At 33.1% G+C, this 23,121-nt stretch overlaps 1 protein-coding gene across 7 annotated transcripts in view; it reads right to left on the bottom strand.

Moving 5' to 3' along the window:
* The window catches only part of LOC119071158 (atypical protein kinase C), a 45,345-nt gene that overhangs the window by 22,024 nt on the left and 200 nt on the right, over nt 1-23,121 (bottom strand). For 3 of the 7 annotated variants that reach the window (XR_005086604.1, XR_005086605.1, XM_037175910.1), the window contains exons 2-3: nt 20,432-20,644; nt 20,245-20,365 (exon numbers count right to left, since the gene is read on the bottom strand). Coding sequence is in view for 3 of the 7 variants with exons in the window: in XM_037175910.1 (XP_037031805.1) it covers nt 20,245-20,365; nt 20,432-20,590 (280 nt within the window). In the remaining 4 variants the exon portion in view is untranslated. Of the gene's footprint in view, nt 1-677; nt 1,132-1,898; nt 2,353-16,675; nt 17,074-20,244; nt 20,366-20,431; nt 20,645-23,121 lie in introns of those variants that run through there. The other 4 variants (XR_005086602.1, XM_037175909.1, XR_005086603.1 and 1 more) reach the window with 3 other exon arrangements.

Below are 23,121 nucleotides of genomic sequence, written 5' to 3' on the forward strand. Positions count from 1 at the left end.
CACTTACTGTACACATAATAACAATTAGACCATTTCCATAAAGAAGTGGAATGGAATGTGTAGCATAAATTTATTGTTACAACGATGATTATCTCGATGTAGATCCATTATATTTTTCATTCAAATTTAATTAAAATTTAATTTTACTCCCGTCCAATATTTAGTTTAGGTTAATTTTATGGTAAAATTATATTCAACTAAAATTTCACATGGAATTTAAGAGATATTTATTATGACGACTAGTTTTAAATATGCTCGAAAATCATATCAGAGAAGAAAAGTTTTCAACAGTAACAAGATAAAACTCTGTTGTAATTTTGAAGCACAGCTTTGTGCGACAATATGTACCGGATGAACCAGTTGTCACAGTTTGAAAAAGTCCGACAATGAAACGAAACAAGTCGCCTGTCCGAAGTTTTTAGATTAAGTTTCGGAAGTTGGAAAATGGAACCCAGTAAAAGTAAAATAACAATTTGAAATCTCACGACCCTTCACATTTATCTATTCTTAACATCTCACAAAGTTTGAGTCCGGTTTAAAGAACCGTACTGGTGGTGCGACATTAATATATTTGCCGAACGATTTACTGACCCAATGTAAGGTTTAAATATTCAGCAAATTTCGTTTGATTTTTTACATGAAAAACCTTGTTTGTCAATAATTTGTGCATAAAATACCTGTGGCATAGGCTGGCTCGATCTCTTCCTCCGAATGAAACTGTGTATGTACTTGTGGCGGTGGAACAATGGGTATAGGAACTGGTATCGGCATTCTTTCGTAATGCATACATTCTAAATAACTTATGCCTGCCGTATTCAAAATACTATTAATACTGCCGCCTTCACAACTTCCGCCACTCATGCAACCGCCAGGACTCGATCCAGATCCTGAACCACCGGCCGATCCGGGACGCGATCCAACAATGCTCATTGCTTGCGGTGTAGCAGCCGTTGACGTTGTCATGTAGTGATGTGTGTATGGATGTGGATGAGGAACGTCATAGTCACCGGTATCGCGCATCGAAGCGTTTCTCGTTAGCGTATTGTTTGTTGATTGTATTGACGATACAACAGCACCGCGGCATAAAATGTCGGATAGTTGATTCGCCTGTATTCCGACGAAATCATGGGACTGTTGTTTTACAAACGCAGACTTTGAATCAGTTGATTTGTATGATTGAGATGAAGTAATAAGGAAAGATTGGTATGTACGAATTTGAACAATTTACCGTTGGTATCAGAAGAATATTGGGATAATAGAGAAGTTTTGCTCGCACAATTTACATTCCCGAACGCATATTGAAATACGAAGCACTTTCTCAATTTCTAAATGGCATGTGATTCGGAAGGAACACTCGTTAGTAAAATGAAAACTGAGATGCAAAATTTTCGAAAAATATCAAATTTTCAATCTTCTACAAATAATTTTGCTAATACGGCGAGAGTGTAAGCATACACCGACATTTTAATAATGATGTAGGTAACATAATTAAAATATTCATCGGTTATCCCTCATAGCAATGATGAGTTGCATAAATGTTAATGAAGTCGAGGGAAGAAAAAATCAATTGATTATACGAAATTATCAACCTATAGCATCGTGGCTTTCGAGTAATGAAATATAGAATTACATTATCTTGTATATTTTTGTGAAGCCGTAAAGAAGGTTATCCCATTGGGTGTTTCTTCTTCGCCAACTCATTCAATTCATCTGTACTTTGGCTTTCTTAAAATAGAACAAAGAATTGCCAACAATATTCACTCACGAGAACTTGAGAGTATAATTGAATTGTGTTTGGTGAAATTGTTAACAAAAATTCGACATTTTCAATGATTTTTGCATTGTTTTCATCAATCTTCACTTCTTCTGTATGGATTGTGACAACGGCGAAACGTTACCTGAGGACTATCTAACCGATCAATCGATGGACGTCTTGAAAATTCTTCGTTCGTTGATGAGTGCGACGTATTGGCATGAGGAGTTGGTGGTGGGCTATCGGGACACGGACTTTCCGAACATGGACTATGGCATGGACTGCTGCAGCGACTTCTACACGGACTATAGCATGTAGGGGCAGGTGGTTCCGATTGCGGTACAGCGTTTATAGGCACAGCTGTACATTGTGTATTGCGTCGCGGTGAACGTCCTCTGTCAACTGCTGTAGCACTCCAATAGCCCCAGGCCATTTTTTTAAATTTACTATCTTTTCAATGGCTTTACGTTTTTTTCTTTTCTATTATAAATATATTCACAGGATGAACAGCTCTTATCTTTTCGAATAGGGCTATCGTATACAAAAGCGTTGATGAGATTCTTTTCCTTTTACCGCCGCAAAATATCACGTATCAATTTCTATGTCGTGTATAAATAAGAGATTTAAGCAAAAAGAATCACGAAAAATGATATGAAAACAGATGTGAGGAAAAAAGCGGGCACTAAAACGCGATGTTGAAGATTTACACTCTGTGACACATTTTTTCCATTCTATTTTATTTACATCTCACCAACACTATAGGTTTATTTCAAAGCATATCATTCGGGATGTATATATGTAAAGTTAAAGTATATATGTATAACATAAAAAATAACGCAAATTTATGTTTGTGCATATATTCAAACAGACAAACAAAAAAATCAGAGCATAGTTTATGTTTATAGCATCCCTATATGTATCAGTTCACTAAATGTAAATAAAAATGTATAACATAAAAAGTAATTTGAATTGTGAGCAAAGGGATTTCTGTTTGTTTCGTTACTCATATTGTTGTTCCTTTCAAAAGCAGAATTGTTAGAGATCGTAAAGGTTCTGTGTGCAAGTGGTGTTGGACAACCAAATTAATCTTGTGAGTGTCCTTTTCAACCAAAAGCTTTTTCTTTAATTGAGAAAATGATTTGAAAGCAATAGGGATTTTCAATCAACACCATCAACTTTAACCTATAAATTTCAAATTTGACAAAAAGTTCATGTGAGTGTATTTCAAATTCCGGGAAAGACTGCTGCTGACATACCATCATCATGCTAAATAAAATAGAAAAATTGTAAAAGGACTGCACAGCATTATTTTTCCGTTCGGTAAATGAACTGTAATTATGCAAAGGTACATTTTAGCGAGAGCAAGAGACAATTAAAATTCGAGTCAATTACCAGATGAAAGCGCACTTTACTATTTTAACACTATCAGGTCTTGGATACGCCCTTTCGAAATATAATTACACGAAGCAACAACATCAATCATCAGGTATATTATTAGTCTTTCATTCCTTATCACATGTCCTTAATAGTATTAAGAATCTTCCGAAGGGATATAGCCTCACAAACGATATCTGCCATATTAAATATTAATAATTCATGTGATACTTCAATCTACATAAAATATTAAGCATTTATTGGTGTGTGATGCTTTTATAGCATTTGTATCACACGATCGTCGGCGATTCGACCGGGTACATGAAAAAAATTACATTTTATTTTATAAGCCACAGTTAAACCGGCAAGCTAACCAGAAAATGATTTGATCAAAGAGAAATTAGCTAGAAACTCAAAGGTAAAAGACTGCAACATTAGTTTTTCGATGGAATTGAGATTGACATTTTACGAATTCATTATTACATGGGTAGACTGGCGAATAACTTATTACATGGGTAGACTGAGAATACTGAAATAAATGAAACGATTCAGTTCAAATTATAGCGAAATGGTGTGTATTATACTTTAAGCTATATGAAACTAACTTGCTTAACAAACTGTCGTAAAAGAGTGCTTCGTTGGTGATGCATAAGCAAGATACATGTTATATGATACAGCTAAGAAAACTAAACTTAATGTGTGCCAATATGACGGGGGAACACTTTAATGAAATGAAAACCTACGAAACTCTGAAAGTTTCTGCAGCACATATGCAATGCATGCCAACCGAGAAAAAAAAACCGAGAGAAGGAGAAATATCTAATACGTGACGAAATAAAACGCTTTATACGACTTATTATTCGATTAACGAAGATAACCGGCAAGGACTTGTTTAAAATTCATACCGACATTATAATGTGGTTGGCTGTGTTTTAAATAAAGCTTCTGGAAAGTTTCAGTTTAATATCGTACTTAAGTTCGTAATAAATGTTCTCTTTATCCTTTGCATAAAATGATTCAATACAACTTGGATGTTCGTGCTACATCTTAATGCTTCCCTTTAATAAATGTCGAGTAATAACTTTTCGACATGATGGATTGACACTGGAGGTATATGAATAACTTGAATATTTTTGGGAAGGAAAATGAAACGATAATCGTTCCGAATAGAATATAAGATTTTCGATCATTATTTTAGGAAAGGGACTCGATGATGAATGGCATACAAATATCGGTATAACTAACTACATCACAAACATTTTAACGCCAAAAATCAATAAATTCTGTAACATAAATCTATTCCGAGATATGTCCACTAGAATGACATTTATTTTACACCAATTTCCCAAACGTATTTCGAAAATCTGGAAACTCTCACCCTTTTACTATTACGCACTGAAACTAATGAATCGTTCAACAATGTCAACAGATAAATTCGTATAAACAACAAGCAGACAAAACTAAATATTTCCAAAAGTGTTGATATAAATTTAGATAAATTTGTATAACAATTTCGTTTACCCTCATGAACGACGACGGAACAAAAAGAATTGCGAAAATGTGCTGGAAAAAGTGATGTTGGAAGAAATCCTTTTAATAAAATAAAAATATTATTTCTATAAATATTTTATTGGGTGCTGTGTCAATTTCGGTTAGAGTTTATTGGGTTAGAGTTTCGTCAGACATGAAATATCATTTTATGTGTTACACTACTCTGACAATAAAATGATAGCTAGAAGCGTGTGAGCATAGATGCGTAGACATATAGCGCCAGAGAATGGATGTTTGAGAAAATTTTCGTATTTCATATTCTTTTCAGATACAGTAAGAGCAAGTAAAGTGTGTATGAATAAGTCGATGAATAAGAATGTTATTCCAGTCTATCTGCTAATTAAATATATTTTCGGGGGTGAAATTCTGAAAGAGTCTTATTGTCATGTAAAAAGAGAATTTTAGATTATTAACGATATTGAATTCAGAAAAAGACAGTTGTTGATGTATGAAAAATGAAATTAAAAGAAGAAGCAAAAAAACTTTCCGAAACCGAAAATGTTTTCCTTTCTTCGACTTTTCCTTTTATTAGGGATTTTTCTTTTCTCCAAATAACAAATGGATGTGAGATTTTACATTTTGTCCGGAAGCGATCTCAATTTTTCGATATGAAATTCGGTTAGTATCGATAATGTAATAAAAACAGAAAATTTGAATAATATGCATACATCGAAAATTAGATTTAAAAAAAAAAAAGTTTTTCCTTACTTGATCGTCTTGCTACATTGTGAGATGTCGATAAATTCATATTTGTTTTTGGTTATGAAAATCCATTCGGATACAATCAATCACTAACGATGATAATTTGTTTAGACAAAAGAAAGAGGGAAAGTAGGGTCATCCCAAAACATAAGATACGAATCTTTCGGGTTTGATTTGGAGTCGGTAGTTTGAAAATGTGGTTTAACCAGGGTCGAGTTTTTTTTTAAATCGATAAGAAAAATTGAAAAATCCAAATAACAAAAATTTACCACGTTACGGTGTGCCTGAACCAAAAATCAAAAATTTTTGCACCTTTGATTTCTCTTTGTATTTTACTTTTTTGGGTCATAACCCAACTTTCAGTACCTAGATGAAACACACCTAATTTTTTACATTATTTCGAATTATTTCCGTTGCACCACTCTACACTTCGAGCAAAAGTGGTTTGTTATGACCTAAAAAAGTAAAATACGAAGAGAAATCAGAGGTGCAAAATTTTTTGATTAAATTTGGTTCAGGCACACCATGTTACCCGAAGAAACAAAAGCATTTGTCACAACGCATCCGAGAAAAAAGTCATTTTCTCACCTCAACTGAAACTTTAGGAGCCTTACCTCCGGAAAAAAGTTGCAAATTGCATTATATCTGATGATCAATGGCTCTCGCTGCGCTCTGATCACAAAAAATACAATTGAAATGTAATTTCTAACTTTTCTTACCTCGTTCAACAAATAACTGTTGATTGTTTCCCAAAATCTCCCAAAATTCTATTTCGGGTTTTCTGATTTTTTAAAAGTTTTCAAATAGCAAGAACCGAAGCCAAAACTCATTTTTTGGGTTAGGATTTGAAAGGATCATTTCTTAAAATTTAATTCAGCTCCAGCTTCTCACCATCCAACTCTAGACCGAAAACGTTAAAGCGTGAAACAATTTCAGAATCTTTTATGTTTATCATTTGAAAGTAAAGAAGCAACCATTTCAACGTCATTCATCCAACTTGTCCCAAATGATATCCACATTACTATTCATAAATACACATCCATATGTATTAGAACGTAGGGAAGGCGTACCATTTTCCGGACATGTATGGGTACTCAGACACCTATTGTTTTCCAGTTCATTAAAAAAAGTTTACGAATGAAATTAACATATGTGTGTCCGACTAATCAAAGAAGTCTGGTGACTGGTCCCCCTGCCCTATTGCAATGTAGATACCACATATGGAATAAATAACATAAATTGGATTGAAATGGTCCGAACTCATAATTCTTATTTTAAATTTATGGCATTATCGCACTGCGGACTCGACCCACTTATGTGTTATCCCATCCTTCATTGCAATATGTTTGATTAATTTTATTTCTGGAATATTTACGTTTCTTCATTTTAATGTTTTGATGAAGAAGTCGTGTTTCAAGGAAAACTCTACCCAAAAAGTCGGGGACTAAAACTTTAATCAAACTACTGTAGGGTATACAGATCTTCAAAACATTTTAAATCCCAGATCAATTTCTAGTTTTCTGAACGAATAAATGAGATGAATTGTGTTTTTCTCTCCGGAACAAAAATAGAATGATAAAACACGACGCCAAAAGGTATTTCACAGTAGAATTTCCAACAATAAAATATGTAATTGGGAACAACAATATGTAATATGCAAGCTTGTGTATGTGAAAAGGAAGATGACATTTTCCGTATTATTCACAGTTCATAATAGAAATACAATTCTTTCGAATCTATATCCTTCAATACTTAGATATTGGAAAGTGTCGCAAGAAAGTTGCATATTATTTATTGCATCCCATGTAAGAAGAAGATTTATCTATGCAAGCAAGTACTCTATCCGAATTTCTTACATCCACAATATGTCACCATAAATCTATCACATTCTGCTCGTTCAGTTCGAATGAAATCGATCGATTTTTTTTGTGTGACAAATTCTTAAGTTAAATTAAAGTTCTTTTTAGCTTTGAAAAATATTTCAAATCGAATTCTTTGCGTCATGCAGAATTCTTGTTTCTGTCCATTTCGTTTTACATTGATGCGAAAATGAAACGAATGAAAGTTGGAAACTTTGTAAGAGAGTCCGTACAATGTTCGTAAAAAGTTACTTTGTTCAGGTGAACAAAAACACACAGCTTTTACATAATGACCACATTCATTTTGCACATAAAATTTCAAATTTTATATTTTTCGTTTCACTAATTTCTTTAGTTGCGTGCCGTTAGTTTTGAATTTTGAAACGGGTTTTGTAATAAATTTTGAGTTGGACGTTTTTAATTTCAGCAATGAAGTTTTATGCATAAAGCGAGTTTAACTCTGAATCGTCATTGAATATTAGACGTGCATTTTGAAAGAAACACGACACAGTTCTATTTATTCACGAATGTATAAACGAAATTAATGAAATGCTGAAGCTGAAGTTATATTAAATCAGGCCCGTAGCTAGAGCGAAATCTCAGGGTGGGCTCAAGCCCGATACAATTTTTCTTTGTTTGTAATTAAAAATACTTATAATGTGAAGTGCGCCGCAGGCGATTTTTTTGGAAACTACGGTAGATACAATTTTTTTCAGACGTCTATCCTCCAGGTGAAATTTTTTTTTGAATCGGAGGTGGTCACTTCATAAAAGAATTTTTCCTTTAAACAAGAGGGCTCGGGCCGACCCTCGGAAAATTTGGAAATTTCAAAATCATGAATTAAAAAAAAATAATACACCAGAATTAAGTGACCAGGTCGATTTTGATCTACTGGTAGTTTGTAGAGAATTAGGTTCCAAACAATTTTTTTTTTCTTTGGTGCAGAACATTATTATAAGATACTTTGCTTCGTATTATATGCCAAAAAAATGTTTAATTTTTTTTATAGAACACTTTGAACACGCAAAAAATCATGAAAATTCGAATCGGAATACACTCCGGAGTGTATTTCGTTTCGTCAATTCGTTTTTTTCGTTATTTTTTGGGTTTTCAAAATGGCTTATAAAAAAAGTAAACATTTTTTTGGCATATAATACGAGGCAAAGTATCTTATAATAATGTTCTGCATCGAAGAAAAATAAAAAACAAATTTGTTTGGAACCTAATTGATGTACGTTTCTAATAAAAATATCGTCTGTTCGTAAAGGTTGTAACTGTGAGTCAGGATGAGGCATCAAAGTACAAATTTAGTGTTTTGTCAATGATCACCCTACGATTTTTCATTTTATTGGCTTAAATAAAATGAAGGCCTGCGCTACTAAATTAACATATCAAAACACTGCGATGTAGTTTTTCCAGTTTTTTCGAAAAATTAAAAAAAAAATTTCTTTTGGGTGCCCACGTTCCAGAGATTTTTTTTAAGAAAATGTATGGAAAGTTTGATTGAAAGTTAAATTAATTAATCTACGTACTGGTGGCCTCTGATCTGGCGAACAATTATATGCAACAATTAGCACTTATTTTAACATCTTGACCTTGTTCATTTTATCACCATCGGGAAGATTCCTAGCCATGTCTACCTATCATTGGTTATAGTTTCAATTGCTACAATTGCTACTATATCTCATAGATATTCCAAAAATATCAAACTTGTCCTATTCGCTATCTGGCTTATATTCTTTACGATCTTAAATATGTGGGTAAGTCGACCTACTCAAAATGTCATTAAATGAATTTTGATGAAGTTTTAGTGCAAGGTGATATAGGTATTTAACCGAGAGTTGCGAGTGCTATCGTGAGATGCTTAAGGAAATTTACATGTTGAAAAAATTATCCCAATGACGGTCCACGAAGCCCGTAATTTGTACTATGACGTTTCCAACTATTGGTCTGTCGATTTTATATGAAATACCACAAGCCATAGACACCATAACGTAAGTCTCAATGTACTGACAACATTGAATGCAAGCAAAAATCTATTTAAAATTAATTAATTACTGTAAAAGTGATATTTGCTCTTCGAAATTGAAAATATTTCGATACTCCCAACTATCGGTCAAATACCTTATATTAAAGAAAATTCCCTGTCTCGTAAAAACACGGACGGCAGAGTAAAGTAAACCAGGCACGAGCGCTTGATTTGACTAGAGACCTGTATTATCTTTGTGTTTTGCGAATAAAATTTTTCAATTTATGTCAGTTTTCATTTGATTTAATTTTCAAACAGTGTATTAGGTTCCTTATTAGACGTTTCAAAAATGAACCGCTCCTGCCTGGTTAATTTTACTCTGCCGTGGTAAAAATCATTTCCAAATTTTTCGTTAATGATAATTTTTGCAAACATCTAGGAATCCTAAACTAAATTTTGTGTACTAAACTTAAACTAATGGAGTATCAATTCTTCGCTTTTTGAAATGTTGATTCAACATTGTTAAATCATACATTTTAGCAGTGATTGCTATTTTGAGTATTCTACTTTTTTAGGCGACTTCATCATATTTGTTCAAAACTTTAGTATCGTACACTCGTCAAGACTAAATTTCCATCATTATTAGTTATTGAATTCAGGTAAGTTTTTGGTCTTGAGTCTTGGAGGTATTTTATGAGTTTAAAAGTACTATACTAAAGGATTTTAGCTGCTGAGGTTACGAAAGCAGCAATGATAACATCCACATTCTGTACTAAGACTGTTAACTTCTTTTAAATTTTTCCCAACTTTATTATTTTTCTCCTTCGCCAGGGTGGGCTCAGACGTAGTCCAGGGTGGGCTTAGCCCACCCCAGCCCACCCGTAGCTACGGGCCTGTATTAAATAAATAAGAAATTACTAAAAAGAACATAACGCCCAATGTAATGAACAATTTATAAAAGTACTAAAGCTACCCGGAGGCTAATGTTAAAACAGTAGCTATGCCACACAATACAGACATCTAAATTATATTAAATTATTGTTTACGAGAACTACAGCCGAGAAATTATGAAGAAAGAAGAAAGTTTTTCTTTTAATATCATCAATTTTGTGTTCAGAACATTGATTTTGTACCACAACAGAATAAAGAAAAATATTTTGGTTTTCGACGCTGTTCGCAAAACTTTTTCCCCAATAGCAATATTACCAGTCACATAATAGAAAAGGCACTAAACACTCATAATATTATGATTATAGCTTTCGTTTAAATATTCAACCGCAAATTCCAACAAAGTGGTGGGAAGGTTTTGTTTGAATGATGGATTTTATTAAGGACTAAACTTTAACCGGAAAATTCGGAGTTGGTTCTTGACAATACATAAAACTAATAATTACATTGTACGTACCAACACAAACGCCAACGTTCGTGCTGTGTTTATATACGCTAATTAAGAACTTTCTGGATAGAGTTCAGTTAAGACAGACAAGACACATGTGAAACGGTAAATATTTCACCTTTTTATGTTGATGTCTAACGTAATCTCTACTTCAAAGCTATCAGCCTTTGTAACACTTTATTAATGACTAGAAGTTAATTTAGATAAATAAACCATTTTCCCGAGATTCGTCTTGTTTATCTTTTCCAACATTTATCTCAATGTTCTCTCTATGCTACCGCTGTAGTCGTATGGTATATCGCCTGAATTCATCTCAATTATATCACAATTTATGCCTCGAAATGTTCACTGGAACAATGTCGTCATTCTTTATTAAAGTCTTTCACCTTTGTTTTACTCTGATTACCTCTAGGTCTTTGTCCTTTGTGCAATCTATTTTATTCACTCAAGCAATTCCGTACTGAATACAAAGAGATCGCCAGGAATTTTTGTTACCACTCTAACGTGAATGTTCCTTTTGAATAATTTTGACTAATTTAATTTCATGATTCCACTAGAAAATATGCAATTCAAGTCCAGTAGTGGAAAACAGAAAAATTGTGGAATACATACTATCAGCTACACATTTGAATTTATCGTTTAAACTAAGGTGATTTTTCGTATCACGCTAATCGAAAATCGATAAAACAATTTCTAGATTTGTGATGTTAAACAATGTTTGCAATGTCTGAAGTAGTCTGGCTTCATTTTGCACAGAGATTTGAACTTGAGTGTTGTGATGAAGGAGGCACATTATTCAAGTGGCTAAAAGCTTAACATTTTCCTCATAAATTCGAATGTTCTTTTTCTCCTTGAAAACCATGAAACAAAAAGTTTGAGTTCATTCATAAAAAATGCAATATCTCGGATGACATTTAAAATGTAAGAGTATACACGTTGTATCATCTACAGCACTTGGAAAAATTAATGGAGATTTGGTTAGGTACAGCTCTTTCAGTATTGTTCATTTACAATATGGGACTTGTGTTATTAATACTTTGTAATGGACCGAATTTCATGGAAAAGGTACATTTTTAAAGAATACTAATTTGACTGAAATGTTGTTGAACGGTATCGCTAAAAGCATTTCATCTTTTTTGTACATTGTTTAAGTTTAAAGAAAAGGTTAAATCCACAAGCAATTAGTGGATGGTGAAAGTTTAGCTATTTAAGGTAAATAGTTTAGTAATCCACAAAAAACAAAAACTTTTCTGTTGCTCGAAGACTATTACGTGCCAAAGTTTTGGATACTTTTGCCAACGTCCTGATGAGATCTCCATTTTTAGTCCTATTGACACAATTTAATATTATCTGCCTAGAACGATAATCTCACATTTATCTATCCAGGGCAAAACTGTTTATCTCGATAAATCTGTTCTGGGCAGATAAAATAGCGCATACAAAATGTTTAATTTGACAATTTGGAAGTTATGTTCTGAGCCGAAGGTGCTACTAGACCACTTTGAGACGTAAGAAAACCAGGTGCGGATCCTCCTATTAGTGGTCGTCGTGACTGCCCAGATCAGAAAGTTAAATGTTATGATTTTTGTTCTTGAAAAAGGCAATTTATCAAGAACCACCCAGGTCAGAACATTTTTAAAATTCAACCGCCCGAAATTTTCTACATCCGCCCCTGAAGAAAACTCGAAGAAATTGAAGTTTTGTGTAGTTTTTCGTAAGGCTTAGGTCACGTTTGACTGAAAAAAAAAATTGAGACTGACCTGAGCGTTAACCTGAAACGCTGACCTTATCAGGTTATCTAAACTAAAAATATAGTAAGTTGAATATACTACATATATTCAGGTAAGCGTGAACTAAAACCACAAAATGTCCAATAAAAAATCTGAATTTAAATCAAGCACAAGAGTAATTTTTGGTTCAATATATCAATACGAATCAATACGAAAAATTCTCCCCAGAATTCATGCAATATCGAACGTTCCAAATACATTTGTAATTTCAAAAATGTCCACACGATAGATGATAAATTGCAGTTTAACTTGGCTTATTTTATTAACGTTCAAAAAGGCGTACATATTACGTTCAAAAGGGCATACAGCATAAATTCCATCCAATGGTTGCAGAATAAAAGTGGTGAACTTCAGCTATTTTTATACCAAACAAAGACAGGTACAAAAGTTATTTTTTTTTGCTGCTATAAATAGAATGCTAGTCTGCAATGCCCTATTCATACAATTCATAATGAATTGAAAGAAATTATTATGCAGTGTAAATATGACCCAGGCGGTTTAGTTTGCGTATATAATACTGTATAGTATAATGCTGGTATGCGCGCTTTGTGATTAGAGTATGTATTCACAATTCGATTGATGGAAATTGCATTGAGTGATGATGATGATGATGATGCAAGCATACGATATCTATATGTCAGTGCACATTGCATGGCATACAATTAAAGTTTTAATAAAATTTGCTCCGATAAATAATTTTTCAATATAAAATAATTGGAGTATGTTAAGGATATGAACGAACAATTTAATTTATGGTTGAGGTTTGAATTGCAAATTCTATTCGTAATTAAACTATATCGATGGATTTGTATTATACATATACATATACAGCAATATGGTAGGAATAAAAGTGATTAGGTTGCATTAAATTGTTAAAATTGAACTCACGTATGTACGACATACTGCAATTTCGAATTTACAAAATGTTAGATCGGATTAATTGATTTATAGAACTAAGGTTTGGGGAGCCGAATCCCATTATATCAACTGTTAATGCGGAATGAGGTGTCATGTATTAAAATAACATCACACCAAATACATCTACCATTCTAAGAACAATCTAAGTAAAATGGACGAACCGATTCAAAGCTGAAAATGCAGATCAATACAACAAAAATCACATCGAAAAATCACATAATTTTACAACTTACAGAAAAACTATCTATAAACGATCGTCCCTACACCCACTCACATGTATTTTAATGTTCGTAAGAAAATGGCCGTGACATATTCTTGCAAAGTAGATGATTATCACAATAAAAAAAGCCTCTCCAATTTCGTAGTTTCTTTTTCCGGATAAGATATCGGATTTATAAGTGAATAAATTATGAAAAGTTTCCTTCGAATACTTTTTAAGATTAGATTATACCCGGGATTTTTCTATATTTTGTTAGGAGTCAACCGAAGAGATACAGACACTAAGTCCCTACGAGCCAAACATGTTATTACTCGCTATTTACTCAGTTGCCACAACATATTGCGTAATGTGTAAGCTTATATCTCAAAATATTGAAGAGGGTACTTGCTTTTTGACAAAACAAAAGCAAAAGGTTTCCAAAAGCTTATTAGAGATAGGATGATGGAGATAATCGCATTGTTCTTAATATAAATTGAATATTTTCCTTGTCTTCCGAATTTATCTTATGGGTTTGGTTGGGAATATATTTGTCACCTTTTTGCGAATTCAATGTTTATGGAGATATTTCAATTTTATGGAACATTCAAATGTAAATGTGGAATACGACAAAAAAATATGCTGACATGAGGCGTACGAGAAGAAAAAAATATGGGAACGAATGACGAGAAACATTTAATATTCCTTGTTTATTGAAAATTTTCGCTTCAGGCAATGTTTTCAGAAATTCTATTTTTATTTTCATTTTTATATATATTTCGTTGGGCTGTTGATGGAATCGAAATTTATTTATTTTTTACAGCAAAATGATATTCCCATGTTCATTTAAATTTTCAATATCATAAATAAAATTTAATAATTTGCCAGCACAGCTGAAGTGAATCGGACTCGGAATAATCATATTTTATTTACTGGCACGAATAGTTAATTAATGGCCGATCGTTGTCAGGACATGTTACTGGTTTCATATCGAGATAAAATCTTGTTTACATGAACTACTGCCAGGGGGAGATTTTTTTGAATTATGTAGATAACTCAATTCATCCCTATGTGACGGAGGTTGTTCGTTACGAAATTACTCCACTTGTGTTTAAAAAACTGAAAAGGTTGAAACTAACTTTGCATAACAACAGAATCGTTGGTACAGATTTTAGTTTCATCCTCGATTATAACTGTAAAGACTGACCTTTAAAAATGTTTATCGGTGTCCCCTTTCCGATATAAAAATCAATAACTCTTAATGGAAATGAACAGGATTTTACCTACTATGACATTTAGTTTATAATAAGAGTATAACAGACGTCATCGATCACATTGACCGAAAAAAACATATTTATCTTGTCGATTAAGTATTTTATTGGGGTAAGTCAAGAATTTTTTTTTGTATTTATCTTTATGCCAATCAGTCTGCTAAAATAAAAAAAAATAAAAATTAAATGAACCTTTCAGCTCCATGAATTCAACAATAAAACGTCTACGTTTGTTGGTAACAGAGTAGACATCATACCCCGTGCGTATAGAGGTAGATGATGAATTTTGCTCTTTCTTCTATGACTTTGGCAGCGAATATGGTCCAGTCACATAAAGATTTTGCGTACAAATCATTTTATAGAACATAAAAAGGTTGCGACTTTATATATTTGTATTGGGAAAAAATATCATTTTTTGGGAAAAAAATAAAAATAAAAAAGATTTTGATATAATGAGGTTACATGACAGAAAAACAAATCCAATTGTATATCCGAAATTTGATAATCCAGTTATGATTACTTTACGTGACCTTTTCGGACAGTAACGGCCGATATAAGCCAAACAAATATGCTCATTATAAAAGATCAAAACAATGATATTCATTTGAAGACGTCTTTAAGGATGAAGTTGAAGTATTTGTGTTGGACAAATATTTGCCCATCACACGACGATGTATGGTATCTCGAGAAACATTGTACTGTCAGAATATTAACTGAAAAAGGTCGCAGTAAAAGTTACAAGCGAACCCCTTGGAATAACAACATTTCTTATTATAAGTCGTAGATTTGTAATAATTTTCGGTCTTGGTTACTTATCTGATTGAAAGAGTCATCTTTACCGAGTCTATATATCTCTAAGCTACGAACAGAACACATGACAATGTAAGTATTTAGTAAAATATTCTGCATTTTGGATAGAAGGTTTTGCAAACTAAATTGATTAAAAACCCGATGTCATTAAATGAACTAAATTTATTACCCATTTAGTCTACGTAGAAGTTTGAGGCTGAGAAAATTTGGTTAAAACCACAATTTTCGATATTGAATTATAAAGCCGAAAAGGAGCACTGTTACACCATATCGTTTTATGTCCTACAGCTACATATTTAATGAACCATATGAGCCAGAAATTGACTAGCAAACGGGTAGAGCGATACACGATTTTTTTTTTGCTTGGCGAGAAAAGTGACAGGAGACATTCGGGAACGGTACAGACGGTGAAACATACAGCTAAAAAAAACTGTAGACTGCTTGGTGTATGAATTGAAAAGATGTAAAACCCCAACTGAAATTAAAAAGTAACGACGAAATTTCAATGAGCCACCACCCAGTTGTATAAAAATATGCCATGCAATGTATTTTAGTATATTCGAAATAAAATGTTTATTGTACAACGAATTACCGATTCACGGCACATATATGTATCGCAAATATGAACGGTTCAGCCAAATTTCTTCGCTTTGTATACGCTTTACAATATATAGATTTTTCCTTTTCACAAATAATTGCCAATGCACAATAAAAATATCCGACCTACATTTACACGGAATATATGTGAAATATATTGATAAAATCAACAAACTTATATGCCATAATATACACATACAAGTGCTACGTACATATTGTATCAACTTGTATGTATAAAAAGAAGAAAACGATAGGACAAATAAACAATTCATTTGGCTGAATTGGCTGATTGCCTGATGGCCATTAGCCCATTACCAGTTATACAACGATATAAACACACGAAAAAAAAATATTTTCTTTTCATCAAACATGCGATTGTGGAAAATTCACCACGAATTTCCGTTGATTGCTTTGAAATAAACCTATGAGTTTTCCATTAAAATGAAAATCTTTTTGATGATAAAAAATAAAACGGCAAACTTCATTTACACTTGAAAAGCTCTAGTAAATCGTCACTACAATGCCATAATCGGTAAGCCACCACACACATACACGCGAAATGTATACCTCGATTTTTTTTTTCTTTTTAGCTCTTCGCTACCACCGAAATAATGTTCTTTTTCTCAAGCAAGTAAGGGAAAAAAATCCCGTGGAACCAACAAAAAAAAAATCACTTGGCGAAAGTTTAATCACTTTTTGGTTGATTTCGTAAAAGAAAAATCAAATGTCTTCAGTCACGAAAATTAATGAAAATCTCCCGACAATTGGACACTATTCGAAAAGCACACTAATTGTGAAATAATGTCTCACACACAATAATAAAAATTTAAAACACCGGAAAATTATAAAAGGGTGCAGCAGTGTTACGACGATATCAGGGGTTTACTTGACTAACTATACAAGAAAAATAGTGGCTTTAAATATTTGTGTGAAGCACAGGAAGACCAGAGTTATATGAGATTTCAGGGGTTCGTTTCATGTTCGGGATATAACAAAATCTATGTAGTACATCGGGTGCTTTTAAATGTTTTATCGTATTGAATGACTTCGGTTTTCTTGTTGTACGGGTGGGTTAAGGGCGCAGATGTAGGCGCATGTGCCTTTTAAAAGAAAATCGTGTTATATCCCTGTTATATTTTATTCACTCTCATTCATGTTGTATTTTTTCGATGTTTATAGGCAGAGATGTAGTGGAGGAGTAATATGATGGCTTTTTTATGGCGATGTTACGTTGAATATATAAACACCGCATTTTCATTTTATTTTTCTGTTCCCTTCAGAAAAATAAAAATATTTTTTTTTCGTAAATCTTTTATTTTTGTTTAAATTAGAAAGAATGATTTGTGCATTGCACCATTTTGAAAATTACACTCCTTAAATTCTGTTCTTGAAACAGTTATCACTGAAGGCGTGGTGGTTCAGGTCATTTCAATTTATTTTTATTCCATTGCATTCGGAACAAATATGCTACTGCATCATATTATTTTCCCTTTTCGTATAAAAGCACATCTGAAGTATAAAACTGATATGTGGCATGTATATATACGTTTCGAAGGTATACGTGGAAAGTATTCATAATTTTTACTAATATAAAACGCATTGTACAAAACATAATAAGTAAATATATTCAAGGAAACTATAGCACGCAACCACCACCGGTCATAACGTTAAACTAGTGTAATAGTTAATCAAAATGATAGAACGATTGTAGACTGGAGTGTGAATCAACAATAGAGTTGCGCTTCTTCACGGAAAGTAATTTTCGTGTCCATGCTTTTCGCAGTACACGTTTTTGATGTCAAAATTAACAAATTGCATTTCATGAAACTAAATTAAATCATAAACGGTAAAGTCGGGTAAAGTCATGGATATAATCTAAAGCACAAACAAATTCCGAAGAAAAACAAAAATGCGGAAACATTTCGTTCTTCCTTCAACGCAAAGCATTTATACTTTATATGAAGTCGCATGCGACGTCTGGTTGCAGTGTAATTTATTTTACGTGCTTCAAGTTTTAGTCAGGTAAGAAGCGAATACGTGCCTCAAAAATCCGGTCGGTACCGTTGGTCGGTACAATTTCAAATTTGAATGATTTATTATAATAATTGTGTTGGTTATATCAGTTGACAATAAAGTTTAGCATACACGTACAGAACTGATATTGTTCCTAATTCCCGAAGGCGATTCAAATTATTCGACTAACTTAGAAAGGTCCCAATGTCCCGTTATTTTATTCGTATAGAATTCCTGTGATACCTTCTGAAGTGTAAACACACCTAATTCCTTTGTGTCGCTTAATTGCTTTAAAACACCTTCGAAATTAATAATAAAAGATTCGTCTTCTTTATAAAACAATTAGCCCATTTTGCCGTACACATTAATCACTCGTAAATCTTGCGTCTAAAGTTGCTAACTCGAAGAAAATCATTTTATTAATACCTACAACGTGATGGAGAGTAGAGAGAATAGAAGATGTTTGCCTGGATGTTTGTTTTTGGGGGCGACAAATTGTGAACATAACACTGCAGGTTGTGTTATGCTTTTAATCATTGAGGTCATTGATAGAGATACTTGCACAAGAAAAGCAATTAAAAAGTTACTAAAAATAGATGAAATGTTTGCTGCTTAAATAGACTATACGAAACTATAAAGAGACGACAAGGATATTGGATATGCAATTCGATCTTATATTATTTCTGTTTGACCTGAAAAAGCACAGCGTATAAATAATAAAGTAAACTCCGGTTTACATGACGTTATACATTTGTAACTTTTGATATTTGATAGTTGGTGAAAGATTAAATTTTTTGTGATAAAAAGAAATTTCTATTTCTACATAAGTCGACACGATAACGAATTGGTTTCTTGCGTGCTCCTGTTTCTTTCAATTTTTAGCGCCATTCTGAACGGAAAGTTTCCATATTTTTCATTTGAATATCCCAAATGTCGGGTAGATAAGATGGGTACGTTCCATCATGGAACAAATTCAGTGCACCATTTAGTTACAGCGAATTGATGGTAGACAATTTAAGAGAGAGAAAAAACATCACACAGTGCAGGCGCATACGACCTTCTTCAATGTGGTTAGATGTTTCTTTGTGGATACGATATTGGTCATTACTAAAAAAATCTTGCCACTAAAATTAAGGGAATGTTCATAAATGACGTCTGCTTTTTTCAGTGTTGTCAGAACAGTTAAATATTTAATAACTAGAGACATAAGCATTTTTGAAAGGGCTGACCGATTTTCCATTTTTATGGAGTATATTTGGGGTTTCGATCTTGACCTCGAAATGAGTAATTCTCGAGTTTTGAATGAATTAGACGTGCTGACAGCACAGAAAAAAAACAGCTGTCATTTATAACCACTCCCTAAGAAAAAACTAAAGTTTTTCTAGTTCCAATATTTGATAAATTGTTGGAAAGAACCACCTTATATAGACTGGCCATACTGGGCTACCGAGCATCGGCCAGTGGACTTTTTAAATTTTTGTATGAAAGTTTCAATTTTTCGGTACTTTCGTTTTGTCTTTTTTTGTGTATTTGTCGCCCTGTGGGCCTCTTGGTAGCCAGTTCGGCCCTTCATCTTAAACCATTAAATTACTCAATCGATTGCAGACTTTTTATGTCGATGGCTTGGTATGATGCGGTAATAGTTTCTTTCATAAATCTTCGGTAGTTGATATTGACTCCCCACTTTTAGGATGGGAATTCATCATCATTACCATCGTCAGCAATTTTTATTTAGTTGAGCAACGTCTTAAAATCAATTTTCTTTTTGTTTATTCAACCCACCTGGGAATATACAGAATCTCAAATTCATCATGTTCAATCCACCAGAATATTAACACTCAAAACTACTTCGTACCAGGCAATATATCACTCATTTGAGTTCAAAATCGAATTTGTAACTGAGACAAGAATTTCTTTGTGAACAACATAAACAATTCGAGGCAACCACCAATCATCGGTTTTGGAGAATAGCAAATAAATCAGATAGTGTCGATCATAAGTCAACATTATTGCGATAAATTTTGTTTAACATTAACAGAACTTACCATGAATAACAAGTTCAGTATCACGATTGACTTCGTACAGTCGAATTGCTTCCGTTAATTCGGTTTGCGATGACATTGTACATGGGTCACTTTCTTCGTCTACCCATTTCAAAGTGAAGACCTGGAAAGTTGAATGATTTATTTTAGAGAATTTGTTAAGCATTCTTCGTTGTTTATCTAAATTTACCTGATCCGGGGAGAAACGGCAAATACCACGAATCTCTCGGCATAGCTCTTCGTACGTAACATTCTCCTTCACATAAGTAATCATAATATTGCCATTGTAGGCGGTTTTCACTTTGATATCATTATCCGAATTATTTTGATCGGTTAGTAGTTGAGGCATTTTATAATGAAATTAATTTGCGATGAGTACAGAGTGAAAGTGTAGATTGCTGACCTGAAATCAAGAAAACAATAGTTATTTTCATCATAAGGAGAGAAACCACGAAATTACAGTATACGTGTGAATTCGTATGACGAGAGAATTATTTTGCATAAGTATGTATGTTTCGTCGAGACGAAGTCGAATTACGAAAAACAGAAAAAACAAAAAGAGCAAAATAAAGTGAGAGAGTTAGCTCCGCCTTCGTATACATCAATTCAAAGCAGGTCGCATGCGAGTAAAACATCATCTATATCCCTAGACCTGTTTACATGGTCTGCTCAGAGAGAACTAAAAAACTATGGTTTCTGATAACTTTCGGCGCGTGATTTCGTCTGTTTCGTATCATGAAGCGTGTAAAATTATAAATCGTCTAATGTTTACACAAATGAACTGATTCTAATATGGAGATGCAAATACTAAGTATTTGCACAATTCATACCCGAAAATTTGCTTGCAAACAATTACGTTTGAATTATTTCAGTATTGATATGAGGACAGCTTCACGGTCCGAGGTATTGTCTTCCATTAAAATTTAACAAAGGAAATTGCTGAGTTTGTAGCCGACATCAATTCTCTTAATTAATTAATTTCATGTTGCCCCGCTACAGTTATTATGTGGTTGGTACAGTACATGGTCGATGTCCGTAAAACAAAGTATAATGTGCGGTTTTTAAACACATGCATCAGGAATAACGTGGGTATTTAAGAGATGCTACGTGTACGTTTGGATAATTACAGGAACTGCTTTTCAGGAACGGGAGAAGGGGGAATATTTAATTTGGAAAAAGAGTAGCTCATAAAATTCATTGGGACGGAAAAAATGGAACGAACAATTACTTATGCTAATGCTAATTGCGCTAATAATTAAGTAAAGGTGTTAGCGTAATGCGGTCTAAGTATAAAATCCTCTGTTGCTACTTTACATCAAACTTCTTATATTACATTACTTGGATAGTGTAGTGTGAGATTTGTAAATACACAAGTGCAATAATTTGTTCTACTTGAGCTTGTCATATACTTAACGGATTATCGGTTTTAATCTCGTTAATTATAAGACCATTAACATAGTCGTCAACATCATCGACGGATAGGATATACGGGTTGTTTATAAATTAGCTACCCAAAAGTCAATCAGAATTTCCCCTCCTCCTGACACAATTAATCTATGGAATTCCCGATAGTCACGTAGTGTGACACCATCACTCACTCTTCTGTTACGCAATTTTAAAACGACCATTTTGAACGGAATGATAGTCCTCTGACATATAGGAAAGAAAAATTTCCATTGAAGCCGTGAACAATACTGTACTGATTGAGGGAGGACATTGAAATTTTTGATATTAGACTGGACGAGAATGCATTCGATGAAATTGGAGTTCGAGGACAATAGAGTATATCGAATCAAAATGAGACGATTATGCGTGTTGCTGATATAAACACTCAGTAAACACAACGTACAGAGTGTTCGAAAATTAAAACTTTTCTGCATGCTTGTGAACAGTAAAATAGTCACACTGCACTATATCTCACTTGCGGAAACATTATTTATTTATTATTTCGCAAACATGTAATAACATTTCCACCCATTTGAGTGTGCCGGTGTACCCAATTACCAAAAGGATTAAATAATTTCAGATTCTGAGTGTTATTAAAATTCTGCAGTTCAAGACATTAAAAATGAATTTTGCTATTTAACACTACCGTCCTACGAAAGCTACTAATTTTCAGAAAATTGCAACGACACTATGCTCGAAAAGATTTTTGCAAATCAATTTTTTACCTATGACATATACCGTTAGCATGAATCCATATAAGAAGCACTACACAAGGAAAAGAGCATAATAAGTCACACATTGCACAATTCAAATGTAACACTACACGGTACAATGTTGTAACATTAATTAATATAAATGATTCAGAAGAACTGGTCATTTCTAAGAACCCAGTACTATCAACTGCATTGATTTACAATTTAGAATTTATAAAATAAACGAAAAAAAAGAGAACAAATCTATACTTTGATTGGAATTTGAAGAGAAAAATGTGTGCGTTGAACAATTTTGCTACCATTTGTGTAACAGGTGTCCGGTGATTCAATCAGTCGGTGTGTGTTTTGATCAAAGTTTTGATTGAATCAAATTGGATTAAGTTTTACACAAAATACGCGACACATACAGTGGCTGAGCCACGACAAGCGGTTGAAATAAAACCATTGGATAGCGTTTTATTTTCGTTGTTAAAAAAAAATGAAAATTTGTCGGAATATTTATACGGAGCCGAGAACGGAATGACTTTATTAAATGAGAATTTTTATGATTCCTAAGCTATAAACAAACATTCAAATACTAGATAAAATCACATTTCATTACTCGGGCACTCGAAGTGAAGATTAGTCACACAAGATTATGTTTATGTCTCATAGTTGTATGTAGAAACTAGGTAACATTACACAAACCATGCATTGTTTGTTTCATTCAAGTAAAAAACAA

The sequence above is a fragment of the Bradysia coprophila genome, assembly GCF_014529535.1.
Source record: "Bradysia coprophila strain Holo2 chromosome IV unlocalized genomic scaffold, BU_Bcop_v1 contig_144, whole genome shotgun sequence".
NCBI lineage: Eukaryota > Metazoa > Arthropoda > Insecta > Diptera > Sciaridae > Bradysia > Bradysia coprophila.